General features: G+C 50.1%; 1 protein-coding gene across 1 annotated transcript in view; it reads right to left on the reverse strand.

Annotated features, from left to right (window-relative positions):
• LOC146858423 (multidrug and toxin extrusion protein 2-like) overlaps nucleotides 1-25,036 on the reverse strand; it is a 1,295,341-nt gene that overhangs the window by 864,970 nt on the left and 405,335 nt on the right. Inside the window, exon 5 of the mRNA XM_085649342.1 lies at nucleotides 13,985-14,027. Coding sequence (XP_085505468.1) covers nucleotides 13,985-14,027 — 43 coding nt within the window. The remainder of the gene's footprint in view (nucleotides 1-13,984; nucleotides 14,028-25,036) is intronic.

The raw sequence follows: 25,036 nt of genomic DNA on the forward strand, positions 1-25,036 counted from the left end.
ACTGCGGGCGCGAACTGTCGCGAGACAGCGCAAATGGCTAAAAACAATACAACATCTCATGGAGAACGCGACCGGATCAAGAAAACTTGTCGGCGAACGCAGGGATTCAGGTAAGGCGATCGCGCGCGCGCGAGAATGTATCATTTTACAGCGCGAGCAAGAAACAAATTATCGCCAAGCTGCGGAAACCGGAATTTTTGACATTTTCGCGCTCTCCGCGGAACGCAAAAATGTCAAATTATCGCAATTTCCGCGAACGGAACGAAATTTTTGCCCAGGCCTAAAGATTACTGGACTTGAGGAGCGAGTCCCTATGCTCCGGTGCAGTTCACAGAGCACCGCGCTCAGTAACACAGGAGGGGGGACACGGATAGGATCCCTCGGCGGGGTCTCTCCGTCGCGCAGGCAGGGGAGGGGATTCCCACGGAGGGGACAACCCGGGCCAAGTGCGGTGTGGTTTCCAGACCAGCAGGGGGCGCACCAGGGGGGATCTCGGCCTCCGGGCTTACCTCCGTCTCGGCGTCAGCAGGCGTCCGTCCTCACGACGTTGGGGGAACTCGGCCCCGACCTTGCGCTTCTCCTCACACGGCTGCGACGGCAGCGACGGGGCCCCGGACTTCGCCTGGGCCTCGCGACACAGCAGGGCACTCTCCCAGGCCTCCAGGCCGCGGCGGTGAGCGCGCTGGCTTCGTCGTCGCAGGGGGGGGACTCAAATTAAGGATGGGGATATGGTGCTCAGCGGAGCACGCTGCCGGGGGTCCCAGACCAGGGCAGGGAGCGCGGGGGTCACAGCGCTAGTACCTGGTCGATCCCCGGTGGCTTGGCAATCGGCTTAGTATTTTATTCACTTGGGTAGCTTGGACACGCAGTCTCAGCTCTGGCATTCAAGGCTTACAGCTCGCTCTTGTCATGCAGTCTCAGTTCTTAAAGTTAGGTTTCAGTTCTCAGTTGACAGATGAAGTCTTTTGGCGCAGATGTATCTGGCGCCCTTAAGGGGTTCTGTTACAGGGGTAGGGATGGAGAGGGCGACTAGGTCCTTCCTAGTCAGGCTGGCAGAGAGTCTCTGGGTCCTCCTACTACTGGGCAAGATCAGTGGGATTCACAGGGCACCTCACTCACTTAAGATGCAGTACCTAAATCCTGTCACTCTCAGAGGCATAAGTCCCTGGCTAGGCCCTACCGCCTACACTCCTGGTGGATTCTTCCAGCTCTGCTTCACCCCAATGGCCAACTCACCACAAAAGCTTCCCTCCCACTCTTAAGTAGCCCTAGGTCAGGTGACCTCTAGCCAAGGCGGCAAAAGTAAAACCCCACCTCCCTTCTAGAAGGTTCCAGCTTCTTCCAGGAGCTTCCCCACTCTAACTATGGGACAAAAAGGCGGGCTGGTATCGCAACATTGTTGTGGGTCCCAGCCAGCTCCTGGCAGCTAGGGTGCTACTATGAAAAACGACCACCCTGCAGTAGCAGGGTCTGTGGCAGCCATCTTGGGAGAAGTAAGCACATGCACCTTTACACTACAAAAACGAAAAAAATGAGGGAAAAAGGGCCAAGTCCAACACATATCGTGCTGGTCCGCAGTATAGAGACTTTTATAAAAGGAGCAGAAAAGGTCTGCTTTATCCTAGTCTTTGTGTGTCACAGTATGATCGGCCTTATATATCCCCCCCGATATACTCCCGTTCCCTCTTTTCTTTAAGTTGTCGAGCGAGATGTTTGCCCACTTTATTCCCCTGTGAGTATGAAGTCTATCTTAGTTTAAGGAGGGTGTATTCAACCCTATTATCATACATAGCTTTAAGCTTGCCGCGGAGGGCGGTAGGGCTGCTGAGTGTGGTTCTAGTGGGGTTGGCCTTATAAGAGGCCTCAGTGGTAGCCAGCTCTGTTTCCAGGGCCTCCCTTTCCCTTATCCGCTGTTTGTTCAAGGCAGAGTTGAGGGCAATGCATTGACCTCGAAAGACTGCCTTGAACATGTCCCAGTTAGTGTATGCAGAGGTGTCTTCGGGTTTATTAAGATTAAAAAAGTCTGTAATTGCTTCCCTTATTGTTGTGCAGTGTGCTCTATCTCTAGTGAGTAATGTAAATGAATGGCTACGAGGCCGTGGTCCGACACGGATATAGGGAAAATCTTCGCGTTCTGGAGGGCTCCCATTAAGTTCTGGCTAATAAAGATATAGTCAAGCCTCGAATAGGTGTGATGCATATGGAAGTAGAAGGAATAGTCTCTTGCCTGGGGATGAAAAGCACGCCAGGCATCCACCAGACCTAGGTCGTGGAACAATTGCTTTGTGTTTTCTGTGAAGGAATCTGTGTCTGCTCGGTTGGGATGTGTGCTATAAAGGTCCGGTTGTCACGTGAGGTTGAAATTGCCGAGTAAAACCGATGGGCCCTCTGCAAAGTCTTGGATTTTCCTCACGAACGTGCAGAATAAGGCTGACTGGCCAGTGTTGGGGGCATATGTTACCACAAGGGTGCATATCTTGCCTCTCAGAACTCCCTTCACCATAACCAGATGCCCCTCTTTATCGGCCTGAACATCAAGAGGTTGAAATCTTATAGCAGAGTGGAAGAGGAGAGCCACCCCCCTGTGTTTAGTTGGAGCGGAGGATTTGTACATCAGGGGGTAATGTTTGTGTCGAAGGCGGGTGTCTTCAGCCCTGTCTAGGTATGTCTCCTGAAGAGCCACAATGTCAATGTGATGGTCTATAATATACTTCCAGACCTTTTGGCACTTTTGGGGAGAGGTAAGGCCCTTCACATTCCAGGATCCAATAGTGACATCCATCTAGCAGACTTAAATTTCCCTACTCCCCTCAATGAAGCTACTGGGTGTGTCTGTACGTGTAGGTAAGGTCAGTGCCATCAATGCATCCTCCCTATGAATGTGCCATGAAAGATATGAGTGGAGCCTAAGGGATCTCCAATAGTATGTATTAAAAAAACGCCACCATCCTAGAACCCTCCCCCCCCCCCAAACAGAAAGAAATTGAAACCAACATTACCAATGGCAGCAGGCGGGACTCTGCTGATGAGGTTCCGGCTGAGGGTCGCAAAGCCCTCACGGTAGTCACAGCGGGACGGTACGACCGATGTCCCAGCCCACGCCCACCCGAACATTACTTGGAATACATTTGTCAAAGATGGTGCGGTCAGCTGGAAAAGTCAGTGCCGAAGAGCCGCTCATGGAAGAACAGGGACCGTGAGATCGCCGCAGGAGCCATGTGAAGAAAATGTGTCCGGAGGAGCGTCAATTACTCCAAAATCTCGTGGAGGCTCAATCCGTGCCCATGGCTAGCTAGAACCCAATGTGCCCAAGGATCCCACACATGTGTATGTTCGTTACACCTCCAACAGTGGTGGAGGCAGCACTCCGGGAAATCGCTGCTCAGGAATTAAGGAGGCATCATAAGTCTGCACATTAAGGGTCCTCGTGAGGATCATTGAAGTATCAACCCGACAACCAATCCCCTCAGTCCAAAGAGCATCCGCAGGCGCCCCTCTATAGTGCTGGTGACATCGTTCGAGTGATCTTTTCAGAGCAGTCACACGTCAGTGCCAAGCGGGGCATCAAGGACTCACCGACACCCTCTCCTAGAGCCAGTGGACCATTGCTGGGACGAGGGCCCGGGTACTAGGCGACCCCGTGTTGTGTTCTGAGTTGATTCAGGCGATGTAGAGGGTAGTCCCAAGAGATCCAGTCCTTCTTGCAAGTCGGAGATGTGATGTTGCTTGTTGTTAAACTCAAAGGATAAGCCAAACGGGTAGGTTCACCTATATATCGGATATTATCGTCCCGAAGCTTGGACGTGATGGGGCAGAGGTTTGCCTTCTGGCCAACGTGGCCGGGGCCAGGTCTTGAAAGATGGAGCATGAGTGACCTTGAAAGGAGAGTGTGTCTTTTTTCCAGGCGTCTAGTAGGACAGCTTCCTTAACCTTGTAAGAGTGAAATTTGGCAAAGATGTCACGTGGTCTCCGCTTTTCCCCAGTCGCTAAGCCCCCGACTCGATGCACTCTGTCCAGCTTTATTTTTAGTGTCTGCGGATCGAGAATTTCAGCGAAAAGGCCCTCAAGAAAGGCCTCATGGTCTGGACCTTTTGCTCCTTCCTCTAAGTCCCGGATACGTAGATTCTCCCTTCGTGCCCTGTTTTCAAGGTCCTCCGCTTTGAGTTGCATCTGTAGTAATTGATCTTGGAGGAGGCAGACATCGTCGTTCAGATCGACAGAGTGTTGGCCAAGGTCTTGGGTGCGGGTTTCCAGATCCATTACCCTTGTGCCCACCGAGTCCACGTCCTGTTGGAGGGAGGTGAGCCGGCCAGTGAGATTAGATTTAAGTTGCTCTATCGAGGCCTTGAGGTCTTGACTCAGCTCAGTCCGCAGTTCCGTCGTTAAGCCCTGGAGTGTAGCTAGTAGATCAGCTTTAGTGAGAGCCATGGTGTCCGCTGCTGCGTCATGGACAAGTGGCTGTCGTTTGTCTGGGGGTGGAAAAAAATTGGACACCTTGTTCGTCGCCTTACTGGTCCCCTTCTTTAGCGGCATAAGAACAGAACCGGGGGGCCCCACCGGTGTTGACAGCCACCCACAAGTGAGGCAGGAGCAATGGCTCAGCTCAGCAGAAAACTGTCAGGCATTCCAGATTGCACGCTGGTGCGGCGAGCCTCGGGGGCAGATGTGGTCAAAGGAGACTTGCTTGCATGTATTTTCAGCGTGTGGGGCCATGTGCACATAGAGGGGACTTCTGGTCAGGTCTCAGTGATTTCTCCTCATCACCGGTCACACGAAGGGCCCAGCCACCATGTTAGGGTCAGGCATGGCACGCAGCACAGGGCATACTTCAAGGCCATAGACTGGACCAGCCATCTAAGCATCCACAGGTCGGCGCCCGCTCCGGTCGGTCCCCTGCTCCGTCCCTTGTCCCCCATGCACCTGGCAACTTGCGATGAGAAAATGTCCCCGCTGGGCCCGGATCTAGAAGGGGGTCCGCACTCACTGGGTCCCACACCAATGACGGCTTAGGGGCGATAAGTCTTCCGACCTGGTCACTGTGTATGGCATGAAGGGCATGAATGGTGACCCTCCTCTGGCCGCCCGGTCTCCTTCTGTACTTTTGGTGGGCTCCGCGATGTCACTCGGCAAGCCCGGAAGCTGCAAACCTTGCCGCTACTCGTGTCGCCAGTGCCCTACAAGCGATGCCGAAATGCTATCCAGGGGAGGAGGCGCCTCTCTGGTCCCAATCCGCTTTGCTCAGGGGTCGCAGCAAGGCGAGAGGCACCTCAGACACAGCCCGGTGTGCCCTTCCCCCAGGGGATGATGCCTGCCATCTGGTTAGCGCCGGCCTGCGGAGTCTGCCCTCTCTAATTGTCCGCAGCTCACGAAACTTAATTCCGGGGCATTCAGCAGGAACCCAGTGGAATCAGCATGCCGGTGATAGGTTTCTCGGCCCAGGAAATCTCTGGTGACCGCAGTTTGCCGTTTTGTTTGGGAACAGCGCGTGGACTGGGAGCCGAGCCAAACTATGTCTGCTCGGCCATCTTCCTCGGCCACGCCCTGGTCTTTTTAAGAACCCAACTAATGATTACTCACACTTTGGGAACACCATACTCCAGCCGGGTTGGAATTATCACTGGCAGAGCATTTCTACGAGATTATCACCACTCGCTCTAAGCCTTGAGGAAGTCGCGGGATAACTCCAATTGGCGACGAAACACGTGTCGGCTGGTTTTCGTGTGTTGCTTTGAATAAACAACAAGAATATACTGAAGATTGAACTTTGAGACTTTTGTTTTTGGAACCTCTTATAAACTTTCATTTGATTGACACCTCGTTCATGTATGCCCGGGACTTACGTGCTATTGACTTTGTGTAGGGTTTCCTTACACACTTTTAGGGGTTTAGGGATTCGTCCCCTTGCCTGGTGGCACCGTACACTCACTACCATTTACACACAAGCGTAGACATAGCAGAGCGCCTTTTTTCCTCCTGAGTCACTAAAAACCCTTCTTATTCAGTGTATTACTGTATGTATCTTGTGAGTTCATCTTTAAATGTCTGAGGTCACGCACAGGGACAGGTAGGATTGTGCAACTGCTTTAAGTGGCAAATTTTCATATGCATGTATTTTCGATGTATGCGCAGTAACCTCAACCTCGTCAGAGTAATATTTGCCTGTGGCGCCGTCCGGGGGCACTTGCCCAGCTACAATCCCTTACAGACTGATGGATTTAGGAGCTAATTACATTCTATTTAGTATTCTCGTCAAATAGACAATGTGTGTTTGTGCTTTAGAGAACACATTTCCCACACACTGAAAAACATCGAATAATGTGAGTGTTTGTGAGACAAAAATAAATTTCCCCCCACATCATGCGTTTTTGCTTTGCATGCCGAAAAGTGCACTATCACTATAACATTCCATCAGCATCAAAGGGGAAAAATGGTTTTGCGGGCGCAACAGGAGCCTTGAACAGCTGACAGGCATTCGATAAAAGCCTCGCGCCCCAGGAGGGGATTACCTGGAGCGCGAGACAGCGTACATCCAAGTGGCCACTCGGGGGCTAGTAATAATTCAATTATACCCAGCGGCCACACAGTCCCTCTGTCGTCTCGGGGATGCCTGCTCTCCTCACGTGGTGCATACTTTTAATTGTGTGATGCGCATGACAACGTTCACCAGTCTCAGCAGAGACGCGGTGCGGACCACGCACCATTGAATTTATTAAAGAGGCCGCAGCGAGGTATCTAGTAAGTGCTGGCTGCACGGCTGCAGAGGGGGCCCCTGGAGGCCGGGCCCCCCCCCCCAACGCGGGGGCTGCGGGGGGCCTGTGTTACGCCCCAGACTTGCTGCCTGGAAGTCGGGCATCTGTTGTCTATCTGTTTTTACAATATAGAGTACTGGGATCTTTGAGGTCTGCATTACTAACATATTAGTTTACAGCACTTCACACCCTATACACAGAGGCAGATCTCTCGAAACTAAGGGCCTCATGTAGGTAGCGAAATACCGGTCGGTAACGGCAGATTTTCGGTAAATATGCCGTTACCGACCGGTATTCAGACAAGTGAGATGTAGGAGTCCAAAAACCACTTTTCGGTAAATATGAGGCGGTAAATACCGATTCATAGTTACCGAATTCTAAAATACCGATTCATATTTACCGAATACATAATTAACGAATCGGTAAATATGAAGTGGTAAATATGAAGTGGTAAAAATTTAAAATGACATGTAGGAGCAGTCGGTAATTAAGAAATCCAGGAAAATCGGTAAATAAGAGTCGGTAATTAACACGGATTGAAAGCAGGTGGTAACCATCAACAATGCACATAAGCAATCCCAAAATGCAACAGCGTGGACAACATGGCCGCCATGTACGTCATTGCAAGGCGCCTACGTCTACAGGCAGCAGGACTGAGGGTGTGGCGACGGGAGGAACAAATCTACAGACAGCGCATCACACTATTACAGCTGACTGATGCAGAGATACATGAGAGGTACAGGCTACACCCCGAAACCATCATGGACCTGATAAGGGACCTGCACCCACTCCTGGACCAGCCAACAAGAAGGGCGCACGCCATACCACCACATGTGCAGGTGCTCTGCAGCCTACATCTACTGGCATCCGGCAGTTATCAGGTGGTGATAGCTGCGGTGGGTGGTGTATCCCAGAGTTGCCTGTCCCGTTTCTTCAGGAAGTTCCTGGATGCCATGATGCAGAGAATGCACCACTACATAAGCTTCCCAAACACACAGGCTGCACTGCAGAAAACAAAAACAGACTTTTATCACATGGCACAGTTCCCCCATGTCATCGGCTGTATTGATGGTACACACATCCCAATCTGTCCACCAGCTGATACAGAGCACATCTACAGGAACAGGAAGTCCACCCACTCCATCAATGTGCAGGTGATCTGTGATGCAGGGAACATCATCACAGATATTGTTGCAAAGTTTCCTGGGAGCACCCACGACTCTTACATCTTCCAGAATAGTGGGATCTACACACGACTGAGTGCCGGCGAATTCGGAGAGGGATACCTGCTGGGTAAGTAACAGTGACGCCCCTTGAAACCTGCAAATCAGAGTGTATAGAGGCATGTAACTGATGGTTCCCTTTTACTCATCCAGGCGACAGTGCATATGCATGCCGTTCATTCATCCTCACTCCCTACCTACACCCAGCAACCCAGAGTGAGAGACGATACAACGTGGCCCACAAAACAACACGCAATGTGGTGGAGCGCACGTTTGGACTACTGAAGAGCAGGTTCCGCTGCCTCCACAAGAGCGGAGGCGCACGCCAGTACAAACCCATCACCTGCTGCAAGATTATTGCCACTTGTGCAATGCTGCACAACCTTGCCACGAAAAAAGGTACAGATGTGGAACTAACATATTTTGAGGACAACGAGGATGAGTCAGGCCAGCCAGAGGGCAGCGCAGCTAGAGTGCCAACTGCAATCGATGGGAGAGAGAGACGGGCAGAGATCACATGCAACTAATTCTGAGTAAGTGAGGGGACACAGCGAGTTGTGAGAAGTCATGACGTAGTTTAATGTGGCACCACGCCATGAACACATGAACAGGCCAATCTGGCAATATACCATCTATACAAGGAGTATGTCCAGGGTTACGTCACCCAATGGGAAGTGGCTAAGCAGGGCCACATCAATGTTTGCGCATACGCGCTGCAGTGGTGGATTGCACGGCCTGTGCATCCTCACTAGAGCCAACCCCAAGCCGCCTGCTGCTCCTGCGTGCTTCGGGGACGGGGGGTGTGATGCTGCTGCTGGTGTCGATGCTCTCCGCAGCATCCCCTGCAGCAGTTGTCGACGCCTGACTAGTCAATAGCACCCCTAGTGCACTTGTCACCTGCACCATCCCCCGAGACAGGTCGCTGCAGCACTGTGTTAGGCCCTCCTGCATCGTCACAGAGCGCCGGCAAAGTAGGGAAGTCGCAGTTGCCAGACGGTTGAGTGCCCTGCTGGTAGTGTCCCTTCTCTGGCGTTCCCGGCGCCGTGCTTCGATGTCAGCATCTAATTTGCTGCACAACTGCTGGATTGACTGGGACATGTCCCGAATGCCCGCAGCCATGCCGCCAATGTTTGTGTCCATGTTGACTAAGCTTGTCTTCATCACCCGCATGTGCCTCTGGACTGACATAACTGCCTTTGATTGCAGGAGCTGTTGCTTCAACATTTGGCCCTCAAGCCCCAAGAAGACACCATGGCCGTCAGTGGGTGCTGGTGGACTCTGGACACGCGACCTGCGGCGCCCTCTTGCTCCCGTCTGTGCTGCCTGTGAGGTGTGGGGCACAGTGGGATGGCTCCCTTCCTGGGGCCCGGTGCGGTCTTCTGGGCCCATGCTGTCGTCTGACGAGGTGTCGAAGGCTCGTAGCCTGGCTGCTGGACGCCTCCTCATTCTCACACCTGCAAGCGGAGATGTGGCCGGTGATTCGAACATGAGTGGCGATGCTGGCTGTGGTTGTGGTGATGCTGGCTCTCGGTGAGGTGATGCTGGCTCTGTGTGCGGCGAGGCTGGCTGTGTTGGTGGTGCGGCTGCCAGTGGGCCTGCTCCCTGGTCTGAACTCGTGCTGGCTAGAGGTGATTTTTGTGGCCGGTGTGCCGTCTCCCCTGCAGCATGCCCTGTACTGCATGATGTCACATCTGTGGACAGAAAAACAACATTGGCTCAGTGTCCCCGAAGGGCTGCATTGCAAGCGTCACAATAAATCATTTCACATTCCAATCTGTCCTCTGTCTCCTTGTGCCTCGAGTGCGTGACATGCCTTGTTGCCCTGTAACATTTACGTCATGGTTAGTGTTGCCTGACTACATCTCCCGGAATGCATTGCCTGTCTGCACTGACACGTGTGGACTGCAGTGTGATTCTCGTTTCACAATGGGGGATGTGGGATAGGGGTAGGGGAGGCTACATTGCTGTGCTTTCGTCTTACCTTGGTGTGTTGCGGCTCTGGCAGAGCTGTCGGCGTCCCCAAGACCCACGACGCTCTCTTGCTCGATTGTGGCCGCCACCAGCTCCTCCAGTTCGGTGAGGGCAGGTGCCCTGTTGGTTCCACCTCCGGTCTGGCTGGCCTCCTTCTGGATGTCGCCCATCTTCCTCTTGGTCACAATCCTCAGGTCATACCAGCGCTTTTTGAGGACCTCAATGTCCCTGTGGGTCACTCCCACAGCATTGACCTGCGCCTGGATGGCCAGCCATATGTTGCGCTTTTTGGCCTCAGGCACTTGCAGGGATTGCCTCCCAAACAGCTTCTGGTGCTGCTTCACCACCTCCTCCACCAGCACCTGGAGTTCCTTGGGGCTGAATTTGAGCTTCCTCCTCCTTTCCCCTCCGTCTTTCTGTGTTCTCTGGCTGGACATGCTGTTCGTTTCCCGCTCGCACATGCAACTGCTCCCTGCCTCTCCTCTGCACTCCAAGCCTCTCCAGGGTCGGCTAATTATGTACACCTGCCTGGGTGTGGCCACTTCGGCTAATTGTGTACACCTGCCTGGGTGTGGGCAGTTCCTGGTTGGGTGGGCTGTCGTTGCACAGGATTAGCTGTTTCGTCAAGTCATGTGATGTTATTTACCGAATCCGTACATACCGATTCGGTATTTTCCGATTCGGTAGATACCACCTCGGTATTTTCCGATTCGGTAGATACCACCTCGGTATTTTCCGATTCGGTAATTATCACCTCGGTATTTACCGAATCGGTGAATTCCGATTCGTATTTACCGAATGTTACCGAATCGGTAACTGTTACCGAATTTTTACCTACATATAACTTACCGATTCTAATTTACCGATTCGGTACGGCTCGGTATTTAAGAACCGGTAAAATTTATTTACCTACATGAGGCCCTAAGGGTTAGGAAAATCTACCGCTTTCTTGCCTCCACACTGATCTTCACATGAGAGCTGAGGTGATGTTATTGCCTGTAATGATTCTCTCTTCAGGTATGATTGAGATGGGATGTGCGAAATTTGCATGATTTGTTTTTTTTATAATTACGTCAAATTACATGTAATTACACAAAGTGCAAACCTGACATTTACAGGTAGATTTTAGTGTGAAATGCATCCTTGTGTCTATTTTTGATGCAAGGACTTTCAAGCTAACAAAAGGTACAAAAACCCAATTACCTGCAACAACAGCCATTAATGTTGCAATTGTTCATGTTTTTCCTGTGCATCTGGGCTTTATTTTTATTGTGAATGGCGGAGTTTTTAAGCAACTGATGTAATGATGTAATTTCAGGAATTTCATATAACAAGCATAACTAAAAAATTCCAGTAACTGCGTGTATTACAGTGGCGTAAATACAATTCTACCCAAGCTTACTAAGCACCCTTGAATTTCATCAGAAAGTACACACCAGTGTTCAATGCATGGTTTTATCTGGACTGTGTTCTTGTGATCCCCCTGGCTCACAGATACATGTCTCAGATGGAGGCAGCTTATGTGATCAACAACTTAGGTCCATTTTATAAGCACCAAAAAGTGAATGCATACATGGCCCATGGTACAGACTTGATAGGCAAGTCTCATGACACAAATCTTCACATCACATGGGGAAGCCAGCATCTATAAGCAATATAGACTGAAGTATGTTTTACCAATGGTGCTGGAACCATTTTCAGAGTGGGGGTGCTGCTGTCAATGCTACTTCACCAAAGTCACAGAGATTGTGAAAACTCAAAGCACTACAGAAAGTTCAAGTGTAGCAAATAACATGTCCATCAGGGGACATATAGTAGCACATTGTGTGTGTCCAGTGGTTGATTTTAGAGCACATTGTCCCATATAAAAGAGTACATCGTGGAGTGATAGGGTACTACCATGTACAGAAAGCACATTTTACATTGAAATGTCCTCTTGAAAAGGCTATTAAATTTGCAAGAGAAAAACAATAACTTACGGAAATTTGGTTTCTGTGAATATTTATCACACAACCAAAGTATCTTGATGTGTTTTGATCCCATTAAAATCTTTGTATCCATGACAAATCAGAAATAGAAAAAACAATACACTTCAGTTACTTTTTACATGCAGCTGATACATTTTGAAATACTTGTATTTCACTCTTGTATTCCACTTTTGTTGTGCGTTGGGAAATATTTGAGTTTTTACAGCCCTCTGCCTTCACACTCTCTTTACTCTAGGAGGATGGTCACTTGCTTGCGAAATTAAGTCATTTTGCAGTAAGAAACACTAAGGGGCCGATTCCGATGTCGGACGGATGCACAGGCTTCGGTCGCACTCATATACTTTACAATGCAAGCATGCATTCCGAGCGGAATGCATGCTTGCATTGTGAAAAGCAGGGGTGCAGCTCATCCCTGCACCCTGTGGCCGGCACCCCAAGGTGCCTGCCACCGGGTGCAGGGAGCCACAGAGGGGCACCATAGGTGCCCCCAGGCTGCCATTCGGCAGCCTTGCATCCAGTGCATCAAGTGAAAAACTGCCATTGTACTCCCTCGGCCGTAAAGAGGCAGCCAGGGAAGTACTGAGGGATTTCCGGACGGCGGGCGGGCTCTCCAAGCCTGTCGTCAGCCATCCGGAAATCCGAGTTGGATTCCTTCCCAACCGAGCCCATCAGAATGGCTCGGTGGGAAAGGAATCCGGCCGACACGTTCCGATTCGGTCGGAAGGGCTGCGACCATCGTTTGGTGCCCTTGCGGCCGAAATCGGAATCGGCCCCTAAATGTAAACACCAATCTCGATTTTAAAAAAGATTAAGAAACAATTTTTCAGAAGACATTGCTTGGTATTTGATCATTTGTAGCAAATGCTACAAGATGCAAGCAAAATTGATAGATCATGTATTGATCATTTTCATTTCGAACTCCTGCAAGGTTATGCTGGGGGTGCTTCAGCCCCATGTACGCCCGGAACTTCTAGTTCCAGCGCCACTGCGTTTTATAAATTTTTGAAATAGCTTAATTCCATTGGGTTTGTTGCATGGTAAGTTTTGCTTCATTTCACTTTCTTGTATAGATCACCCCAAATATGGACATTTTCTGAAACTCCCATTGATGTTATCTTAGCTCTGTTTAGTGTTTGAGTGGGTCAAAGAGTTTGTATATTACACCAAATGGATTTATCACTTCTGGGCAATCCTTGATGACCCGAACATGCGGGGACCCAGAAAGATAATTTGCCACACATATTATGCAACCATTTGTCTAAACTAAATGCACTCACTTTTTCTATGATTCAACAAGTATCCTCTGAAATAGACTAGTCACCTTAGTTTAGGTCATGAATGTTATAAACATTGATAAGCATCACACGTAAGCATTGACTTCTGTTTGATCAGGATGCATTTCAGCAGTGAGCCCCCTTCCACCATCCCCTGATGGTGTCTTTGACCACAGGCAAATTGGTTCAGTTCTGCCACAGAGTTCTATAGTACCATAATCACTCAGTGAATCCAACAATCACCTCTGCTTCCACGCACCTAAAAGACACTGCTGATCAGCCCAGCTCTCCCTGGCCAAGGTCTGCTAAATCATCAAGACTAGAATGGGAGGAAAGTCCTTGTCCTACCTTGCAGCCAAAGCCACAAGCCCCCTATCCATCAACCTACGGCAATTTCCCATATTGTCCCTGTTCAGGAAGGACCTCAAGACCTGGCTCTTTGGATGCCCCCATCACTCTACGGTGTTGGCCCCCTTCAGTGCCTCGAGACCCTCACAAGTGAGGAGTTGCACTTCACCAACCATGATTGAATAATTGACTGATTGGGTAGCACAATTATGTCTTTTAGTGGTAGTGGCATTGTGGTTAAATGGGTAGATTAGCATAATTTAATGTCATAAGTCACTGCTGGTCGATTTGTGACATGCTAAATTAATGATTTGTCGGCAGGTTATAGCTCATAGATATTGAGGTGTAAACAAAATAGCTTATTTTATTGATTTCTAATTGCATTACAATAAATCTTTTAGGATCAAATACGCTTATGAACAGAAACTTACCAGAAGGACTGGAACACAGATTAGTACAAAGTCTCCTGCTAACCTGTAATGGAAAACAAACAACTTAGTCCAACTTATATTAAAAGACAAAATAAGTAAAGCACTGTGCTGTTGGGGTGATAGTCCAGTTCATCTTTAGCTCTGGTTGGCTATTGCGATCATCTTAAAGACATGGAAGCAGACATTTTGTAAAGTTTGTTTTTTGTTTTACTCCCATGAAGAAACATTGATCACACACCAGTTAGTGGCACTAAATGTGACATCACAAAGATACCAGGAAAAAAAATATCTGAGGATCAAGCCTCTTGGTTCTTTGCACAATGAGACCACAAAAGATAAGATATAATTTAATTATACAGGAGGTTCAACACTCAGCATTGAATCTAAAATCTGAAATGTATCTAATTTTCAGTGACAGCCAGCAGTTCTGTGAACAGCAGCTCATCAGGGCCATTTTATGCAATGTTTTCTACCCTAGAGCACTTTTGTATTACAGAAAGGGACAGCGTGCTTGGGCTACCCATTGTTTAATATGGATCGCATTGGCGCTAATTGTGCACGGCACAATCTCAAAGGGTTGCTCTTTCATTTGCATGTGAGTGAGACCCCATTAAAATTAGGGAATCAATTGCCCTTGTGCCCCTTCCATTTTACAGATGTGGGCCAGAGGCAAAGAGGTCCTCACCAGGTGCATTAACTGTGACCCACAGAAAGGTGGCACATAGTGGGCTTCCAAAGATACTCTTTGAAATGTGCCCCCTTTAAAAATCATGACAGTTTGACTCCGTCAGTAAAAAACTTGACTAGTGCTTCAAACAACCATTATGCCTTTCACTAATGTATTTATTAACAATGCAGGCACAAGTTTACCCTTAGACTGTGAATAGCACATTTTCTGTCACATTGCGCACTGTCCAGTTCTACACTTAAAAGTGCACCACAGAGCATAGTGCATTCTATCTATAATGTGACCCCAGATCAAAAATATTATGGGGTGGAACAAGCGAGGGAATGAGATTTGAATTTTTGTCTTCAATAAAATCATGATCTTACATCCATTGCTTGGGGGAAATGTATATTTCATGGAAAGGAAGGAAGGCTAACATTACAAAAGGCCAACGTTATGGTGCATCTTTCTTGGGCATGCTCTCAAACAGATAAGTAAAGCTGCATTCATGAAATCAGTCTGCAGACTTACGGTTCCTTTCAAATCATCCCCAATTCATCGCAAATACACTCAAGTTGAGATGCCAAGAATGAACTCACTGGTTTAGACTGAAAGCAAGGAAATCCACATTAACAGGCCCTTTCCAGTTTGCGAGAAATATTCCAGTGAAACACCCGTTTGTTCCATTCCCTAAGGTGACAAGAATAGCAATCTGCTACAATGCCACTCAGCCAAGAAAGATGGTCCACCTGCAGAGGTCTGCCAGTGGCAGAGGTACCCAGTGATTTTGTCAGTTTTGGATTTAAAATCTGAAGTCATTGATCCTATTCACTCAGAAATGGTATCAGTTTTGGACGCAATGGTGCTAGTGGCTGGGGGGGGGGGTGGAGGGGTGAAAAGCCTTGGCATCAAAAGATTGGCTGTTTCAATCAATCAATCAATCAGGGAATTGTAAGCGCGCTACTCACCCGCGAGGGTCTCAAGGCACTGAGGGCGGGTCCGTAGATCTGTTTAGCCCTAGAGCCAGGTCTTGAGGGTCTTCCTGAAGGTGTTCAGGGAGGGGGCGTGTCTGATGTCTGCCGGTAGCTCGTTCCAGGTCTTGGCTGCAATGTGAGAGAAGGATCTTCCGCCTGCTCTGGCTCTGTTGATGTGCAGGGTTTCGGCCAGTGCGAGGTTGAAAGATAAGAGGTTTCTTTTGGGTACGTGGAAGTTGAGTCTGTCGTTGAGGTATTTGGGTCCGTTGTTGTGCAGGCATTTGTAGGCGTGAGTGAGGATTTTGAAAGTGACTCTTTTCTCCACTGGGAGCCAGTGGAGACATCGTAGGTGTTGGCTAATGTGTTCGTGTCGGGGAATGCCGAGGACAAGTCTGGCTGCGTTTTTCTGTACTGTCTGGAGTTTGCAGAGTAGGGACTTGTTGATGCAGGTGTAGAGTGCGTTTCCATAGTCCAGTCTGCTGGTGATGAGTGTGTGGGTGACTGTCTTCCTTGACTCAGGGAGGATCCACTTGAAGGTCTTGCAGAGGATGCAAAGGGTGTTGAAGCAGCTGGAGGTGATGGCGTTGACCTGTCGGTTCATGGTGAGTGATGAGTCAAGTACAATGCCGAGGTTCTGGGGGGGTAGGTGGGCTTCCGAGGGCGGTCATCTACCAGGTGCTGTCGGGGTGGTACTGAGGACGAGGTCTTCTGTCTTCTCGGCGTTGAGCTTCAGGCAGCTGTTGGTCATCCAGACTGTGATGTCTTGCATTCTTTTCTGGAAGGTGAGTTTGGCAGTGGTGGGGTCTTTGGTGAGCGAGAGGATGAGCTGGGTGTCGTCGGCGTAGGATACGATGTTGAAGCCATGTTGTTGGACGATGGCTGCGAAGGGGGCCATGTAGATGTTGAAGAAGGTGGGGCTCAGTGATGAAGCCTGTGGGACTCCGCAGGTGATTTTCGTGGGGTCAGAGAGGAAGGGTGGGAGTTGATCCTTTGGCTTCTTCCGGTGAGGAATGATCGGATCCAGTCCAGGGCTGTTCCTTGTATGCCAGCGTCATGTAGTCTGGCGACTAGTGTGCGGTGGGAGACAGTGTCGAAGGCCGCTGATAGGTTGAGTAGGATGAGGGTTGCGGAGTGGCCTTGGTCCAGGAGGGTACAGATGTTATCTGTGGCGGCGAGTAGGACGATCTCTGTGCTGTGGTTGCTTCGGAATCCGGATTGGGAAGGGTCGAGGATGGCATTCTCTTCAATGAATCATGTCAGTTTCCTGTTGACTGTTTTCTCTGCAACTTGGGCTGCAAAGGGGAGGAGCAGGATGGGCTGATAGTTCTTGAGGTTGGTGGGGTCAGCTGTGGGCTTCTTGAGCAGGGGTCTGACTTCTGCAAGCTTCCAGTCATCTGGGAAGGTGCCTGTTTTGAAGGTGGTGTTGATGGTGCATTGTAGTTCGGGTACGATGGCGGCCGCGGCTCTGTGGTAGATGTGAGGGGGTCAGGGGGGCCCCCGAGTGGATGCTTTTCATGGTTGAGGCAGTGTCTTCGGCCATGATTGGTGTCCAGTTGGAGATGGTGGGCTGGTTTTTGTTTCTGGGGGGCGGGGGCCCGTCTATGGCGCCTGGTGGATGGGCAGTGTCTTCGGCCATGATTGGTGTCCAGTTGGAGATGGTGGGCTGGTTTTTGTTTCTGGGGGGCGGGGGCCCGTCTATGGCGCCTGGTGGATGGTCGATTAAGTTGTCATAGAGATTTTTGATCTTGAGGTGGAAATAGGTTCCAAGCTTGTCGCAGAGGTCTTGGGATAGGGTGATGTATGTGGCTTCGCTGCATGGGTTGGTGAATTCTTGAATGACACTGAAAAGTTCCTTGGATGTGGTGGAGTTGGCCAAGATTTTATTGTGGATGAAGTTCCTCCTGGTGGCTCTGATCTGGTTGTGGTAGTCCGTTATGGTGTCCTTGTAGGTGGTGTGGTTTTTGGTTGTCTTGGTGCTTCTCCAGTTCTTCTCCAGGTGTTTGCAGGTGCGTTTGGCTTCTTGGAGAGCCTTGGTGAACCAGGCGGCTTTCCTGGGGCATTGTCTGTTGGGTTTGCGTAGCAGGGCGAGCTCGTCTGTGCAGTTGGAGATCATTTGTGGAGTTCTCTGGCTGCGTCATTTGCGCCTTTGCGTCTGGTGCCCAGGTGTGGTTGTCTCTGGTGAGGGTGGAGGTAAGTTGCTCATCGGTAACCTTGCTCCAGTTCCTTCGCGGTGGGCGTGGGGCTGGTTTGGGTGCCTTGGGTTTGTTGATGGCAAAGTGTACTCAGTGTTGGTCGGTCCATGGCGGCTGCATTGTGTGGTTGAATTGGATGCTGTTTCCTGCCTCGAAGATGGGGTTGAGGGTGTGTCCTGCTCTGTGGGTTGGTGTGTTGATGAGTTGTTTAAGTCTGATGCTGGCGAGGTTGTCACAAAAGATCATGGAGTTGGGATTGCTGGGGTTGTCGAGGTGGAAGCTCAGGTCTCCTATGAGTATGTAATTTGTTGAGGCGATGGTGTGGGGTGCGATGAAGTCGGTGATGGTGGTGGCAAAGGGTGTTCAGGGGCCGGGGGTTCTGTAGACGAGGGTTCCTTAGAGTGTGGCTTTGGAGGTAGTCTGGATCTGGAAGTGCAGGTGTTCGGTGGAGAGGAAGGTTTCGCTGGAGGTGGTAAGGAGGAGGGTGCTCTTGTGGGCGATGGCGAGGCCCCCTCCTGGGTGGTTGGGGAGGTCTTTCCTCTGGATCTTGTATCCATCTGGGATGGCGGTGCTAATGTCGGGGGCAGAGGATGCATTGGTCCAGGTCTCTGTGAAGAAGGTTATGTCGGGTGAGCGAGAGTCGAGTAGGTTCCAGATCTCCATGCCGTATTTGTGTACGGAGCGTACATTGAGGAGCATGCATTTTAGGGTGTCAACGGTGCCGGCGTCAGCGGTATTGGAGGCCGGGGTGCTGGTGAGGGTCTGGTGGCAGTGGAGGCAGGAGAACTGGCTGTGGGTCATGTTCGGCAAGGCCTGTTGGCATTCTCTAAGTCTTCCAGGGTTGAGTGCGAGGAGGGTGGTGGTGTCGTAGAGATGGGTAGTGGGAGGTCCAGTGTTCCGGGCGCTGGCCGCGGTTGGGTCATGGACGGGCGCAGACGGGCTTGCCTTTGGCACACCGGCAGCATGACTGCTGCACGCGTCCACTGCGCAACTGCGTAGCAGCCACAATCATGTAGGGGAGGTGGGAGGGAGGAGAGGCTGGGAGGCAAGAGCGGAGGAATTTCAGGGGGGAGGGGCGCAGGGGCAGCAGCGACAAAAAGCGAAAGGAACAGGCAGGCACAGGAAGATAAAAACAGTGGTGGAATTAGAGCAAGACACAGATGGGCACAATAACAGTGGCACAACAGGGACAAATTAAGAAAAATAAAAGGCTGAGAAAGGTTACGGTGGTTGCAGGCAGTCTGGTCCAAGTGGGAGCGGGCAACAGGAGCGGGCAGCAGCCTCAAACCTCCCAAGGAAGAGGACGGGTCGGGAGGCAAGAGACAGCACAGTGGAGCTGCGGGGAGAGAGTGGACCTAGACCGAGGGTTGGAGGTCTTATTGTTTCAATCCCAATGCATGTGCACTTGCACCTCCATAGTGATTTGCTCATATACTTTAACTATATTTTGTACCCTACAGCATGCAAATATTTATATTAATCAATGTAGGGTAGGTTGTCCCTACCTCAATTAAGAACAAACAACATTTGCTGTGTGTTGGGAATGGCCTTTCTGCACGGTCACGTCAAAACATTTTGCCTTCCTGCTCACCTATCTGCTGAATTTGTTTGTGTTGTCTTTAGGAGTCTGGGTACTCTAGCACTGCTAACCAGTGCTAAAGTGCATGTGCTCTCTCCTCTAAACATGGTAATATTGGCTCATCCCCAATTGGCATATTTAGTTTACTTATATGTCCCTAGTAAAATGCACATGCTGTGCTCAGGGCTCGTAAATGTAATGCTACTAGTGGCCCTGAAGCACTGCTTGTGCCACTGAAAAAGTTGACGCCATACCTGTTTGGGACTCACTTCCTGATGGCTCATACAGATGAGGGGTGACAATTCCAAACAGTTGAGGTGGTCCATCTCCCTACAGGGAATGAACTATACTGCGGAGCATCGCCAAGGGTCAGACTATGCCAATGTTGATGGTCTCTCCAGATTATTCTGCCTTAGTGAAGAGCACTCCTGAGGGATTGACTAGGTCTTCCCACTTTCTATTGGGGGACTCATGTTAGACCTGACATTGTTCTTTCTGCTTTTAGGACTCTGTGCACTTTCCCGCTGCTGACTAGTGCTAAAGTGCTTGTGCTCTCACCCCTAAGCATGCTAATATTGGCTTAACCCAAACTGTCATATTTAATTTACTTATGAGTCCCTCATAAAGTGCACTACATGTGACTAAGGCCTGTAAATTAAATACTGTGCCCGCTTCGGCAAAAAATGATGGACGAAATGCTGAATGAATCAAACATTCACCCCCAGCCAAGAGATCAGGTTTAAATCCATCATTATTTTGCTCACTACACCACCCCAGTTTGGACCCAGCCATATGCAAATCAGTCTTGACCCTGCTCCTCATGGGAACAGTCCAGCCAGAATTGCCAAGCTGGGAACAGTTTCAGGGTAACACCCCTCATCAGTCAGGCTAGCTTGAATCCAGTGGCGGAGTAAGTAAGGGCCCCACTTCTGCCCATACCCTTTTTTTTTTTTTTTATTGAAGTACTTTAGTGACATTAAAAACATAACTGAACAGCAATACACAAAACCAAATTCAGCATAAACAGATTCAACCTAAAATACAACTAAATATTGCAGTTGACCATCATCAACTAAATAGAAATCAATCAAAATAAGGTCCCCAAATTTTATCAAATTTTCTTACTCCCCCCACCCGCAGGGCATAGATTTGTTCACTTTTCCTAACTCTCCTCATTTTCTGTAACCACTCTTGCTTAGATGGGATCTGTTCTGACCGCCAATTCTGCAATAGCAAGGATCTGGCCACTGCCATTGCGATGTACAGTAATTTAACAAACTGGACAGGGATTTTAGGATCCGGATCAAAACCATAAAGCATCAATTTTTCATTTAAAGGGATCATAATTTTATAATAGGTTTGAAAGAAAACGAATATTTCGTCCCAAAATACCCTAATTTTAGTACAGTGGACCATTACATGAGACCAATTGGCAGAGGTGTAATGTAAGCATCTAAAACAATTAGAGTAGTAATTTGTACACATTTTAGAAATAACCGCGGGAGTACGATACAACAACCATTTCCCAAAAAATAACATTCTACGCCAATTGGCACCTCAAAGTGTATTGAAATTAAAATTGTTAATGGTCCTCCAAGTGTCCAAAGATAATACATGATTTTCCTGTTCCTGCCATTTTTTGATTGCTGTTTTACACAAATCCGCTTCCCTACTATACGCTAAGCAGCGCTTCCACTCCCCAGGTTTCCTTACACATTCATTCATGAAGAGGTCTTTGGCCAATTGGGTTGGTTGATTAAGCTGTGCAGCATCCAGGAGATTTAAAAACCTGCGGGGGGGCGGTATCTGATTTTCTAGGCAAATTAAGTCGAATTTTTTTTTTATAAATAAGGTCTGACCTTGAGTTTGATTTCTAAACCTCGACAGATACTGTATAAAGTATGCGTTGTAGTAATGTCTAATATTTGGCAAAGAGAGTCCTCCTTGATCTAATTCCTCGTAAAGAGTACTAATTGCAATACGAGGTGGTTTTTTTGCCCAGACAAAAGCGGAAAACAGAGATTCTACCCTGGAAAAAAAGTTCCTGGCAAAAAACAAGGTATGGTGGAAAACAAAAAATTAAATAAGGGAAGAACGGACATTTTTTTCAAGGCGACCCGACCCAGAATCGATAATGGCAAGGAATTCCACCGTGTAAACATTGTGCGAATCTTTAGAAGAAGGGGATCAAAGTTAAGCATATATAGATCTTTGACTGTATGAGAGAAAAAGACCCCGAGGTATCTTTTCGGTTTAGTATTGATACAACACCTTATATCGGGATGCATTTCTGGATCTCTGCTCCCACATATCTAAATCTCTGTTTTCTTTTTATTGATCCAATAGCCCACTAAGGCTTCAAATTCCTCAAAAATCTGAAGTGCCCTTACTTGCGAATGTAATTCGGGTTTGATTAGTAACATAATATCGTCTGCATATAGTTTGATCTTTGCCATTGAGGGAACTGGGGAAAGAATACTAACACAGTTCCGTATTGCGGCGGCTAAAGGATCAATACAAAACGCAAAAAGAACTGGAGATAAAGGACAGCCCTGCCTCGTGCCACGCTTGACTAAAACTGTCAAGCGTTACCGTATTTACAATAATATTAGCTTTGGCCGCAGTATAAAGATTCCGAATTAAATTTACAATTTTATCGGGAATACTGAAATGCTCCAAAATAATAAAAAGTGTCTCCCATACCACCAAATCAAAAGCTTTTTCTGCGTCTAATAGCAAAATTAACGCTGGGATCCCTCGTGTCTCAAACTAATCTAAGGCTTCAATTAAATAATGCGTGTTCGTGATCAGTTGCCTTCCTGCAATAAATCAATCAATCAATGAATTTGTAAAGCGCGCTACTCACCCGTAGGGTCGCAAGGCGCTGGGGGGAGGGGGATCCGCTACTGCTCGAAGAGCCAGGTCTTGAGCTGTTTCCTGAAAGAGAGATGGTTCTGGGCCAGTCGTAGGTGGGTGGGGAGGGAGTTCCATGTCTTGGCCGCCAGGTAGGAAAAGGATCTTCCTCTGGTGGTGGTCATGCGGATGCGCGGGACGGTGGCGAGGGCGAAGCTTCCTGAGCGGAGGTGGCGGGTGGGTGTGTAGAATGTGAGGCGGTTGTTGAGGTATGTGGGTCCCATGTCGTGGAGAGCCTTGTGTGCGTGGGTGAGGAGTCTGAACGTGATCCTCTTGCTGATGGGGATCCAGTGCAGGTCCCTCAGCTGGGGAGAGATGTGGCTGAAGCAGGGATTTTCCAGGATAAGTCGTGCAGAGGCGTTCTGTATGCGCTGGAGTCTTTTCTGTAGTTTGGCTGTGGTTCCAGCGTAGAGGGTGTTTCCGTAGTCCAGTCGGCTGGTGACGATGGCCTGGGTGACCGTCTTCCTGGTGTCGGTGGGGATCCACCGGAAGATCTTTCGGAGCATGCGCAGGGTGTTGAAGCAGGATGATGAGACGGCGTTGACTTGCTTGGTCATCGTGAGGGAGGAGTCCAGGATGAAGCCCAGGTTGCGAGCATGGTCCGTTGGCTTTGGAGCGGAGCCCAGGGCAGGAGGCCACCAGGAGTCGTCCCAGGCGGAGGGGGATGTTCCCAGGATGAGGACTTCCATCTTATCTGAGCTCAGTTTCAGCCGGCTGAGCTTCATCCATTCCGCGACGTCTTTCATTCCTTCCTGGAGGTTGGCTCTGGCTGTGGCGGGGTCGTTGGTGAGGGAGAGGATCAGCTGGGTGTCATCGGCGTAGGAGATGATGTTGAGATTGTGTTGGCGTGCGATGGCTGCGAGGGGGCTCATGTAGATGTTGAAGAGGGTGGGGCTGAGCGACGATCCTTGCGGGACGCCGCAGATGACTTCGGTGGCCACGGACCGGAACGGGGGAAGACGGACTCTCTGGGTTCTGCCGGCGAGGATCCATTCCAAGGCCTTTCCTTGGATTCCGATGTTGCTGAGGCGCTGTATCAGGGTGCGGTGGCATATGGTGTCGAAGGCTGCTGAGAGGTCCAGGAGGATGAGGGCAGCTGTTTCCCCGTTGTCGAGCAGGGACCTGATGTCATCGGTGGCTGCGATGAGGGCGGTCTCGGTGCTGTGGTTTGCTCGGAAACCGGACTGCGAGGGGTCGAGGAATCCGTTGGTCTCGAGGAAGGCGGAGAGTTGTTTGTTGACGATCTTCTCGATGACTTTGGCCGGAAAGGGGAGGAGCGAGATGGGGCGGAAGTTCTTGAGGTCCGTGGGGTCCGCGGTGTGTTTCTTCAGGAGGGCGCTGAGCTCGGCGTGTTTCCAGCTCTCTGGGAAAGTGGCGGATGCGAAGGAGCTGTTGATGATGTTCCAGAGTTGGGGTGCGATGATGGAGTCGGCTTTGTTGAAGATGTGGTGTGGGCAGGGGTCGGTTGGGGAGCCGGAGTGGATGGTGTTCATCGTGTGGGTGGTATCTTCGGTGCTGACCGTCATCCAGGTGCGGAGGGTGGTGGTGGGGGGCGCCGGATCGGTCTGTGCACCGAAACTGTTGTGTATGTCGGCAATCTTGTGGTGAAAGAACGAGGCGAGAGAGTCGCAGAGGTCCTGCGAGGGTGTGATGTCGTTGTTGCAGGCGCTGGGGCTGGAGAGCTCTTTGACGATGCTGAAGAGTTCCTTGCTGTTGTGGGAGTTGTTGTCCAGTCATTCTTTGAATGTGGTCCTTTTGGTGGTGCAGATCAGTTGGTGGTGTTTGCGGGTGGCGTTCTTGAGGGCTGTCATGTTTTCTGTATTCTGGTCATGGCGCCAGGCTTTCTCGAGGGTACGGCAGGTTTTCTTGGAGTTTTTGAGGTCGTTGGTGAACCAGGAGGCTTTCTTGCTGCCGTGTCTGCTGGGGGGGTTCTTCAGTGGTGCGAGGTCATCGGCGCAGTTGGTGAGCCACTGTGTGAGGTTGCGGGCTGCTTCGTTGGGGTCTGTCGTGTTGGTGGGGGGTTCTGGCTGAGGGAGGTGGTGAGCTGGTCGGCGGTGATCTTGCTCCAGCTTCTGCGGGGAACCTGTTGAGGGTGGTTGTGGGTCGTGGTTCTCCTGAAGTTAAAGTGGACGCAGCTGTGGTCTGTCCAGTGCAGTCCGGTGGAGTGGCTGAAGGAGATGTGCTTGCTGGAGGAGAAGATGGGGTCAAGCGTGTGGCCGGCGATGTGGGTGGGGGTGTTCACCAGTTGCTTGAGTCCGAGGTTGGCGAGGTTGTCCAGCAGGGTGGTGGTGTTGCTGTCATTGTTGTTCTCCAGGTGGAAGTTGAGGTCTCCTAGGAGGATGTAGTCTGAGGAGGTAAGGGCGTGCGGGCTGACGAAGTCTGCGATGGCTTCGCTGAATTGTGTGCGTGGTCCGGGGGGTCTGTAGACGAGGGTGCCTCTGAGGGTGGTCTTGGGGTCGGTGTGTATCTGGAAGTGAAGGTGTTCGGCGGCGGTGAGGGTGTCATCGGAGTTGGTCGTGATTAGGATGGTGTTTCTGTGGACGATGGCAATGCCTCCTCCGGCTTGGTTGACGCGGTCCTTCCGGGCGATCTTGTAGCCATCCGGAATGGCTATGGCGATGTCGGGAGCTGAGGAGGCGTTCATCCATGTTTCTGTGAAGAAGGCGACGTCTGGTGATGTTGTGTCGAGAAGGTTCCAGAGTTCGACGGCGTGCCTGTGGATGGAGC

Source organism: Triturus cristatus, chromosome 3_2, assembly GCF_964204655.1.
Source record: "Triturus cristatus chromosome 3_2, aTriCri1.1, whole genome shotgun sequence".
NCBI lineage: Eukaryota > Metazoa > Chordata > Amphibia > Caudata > Salamandridae > Triturus > Triturus cristatus.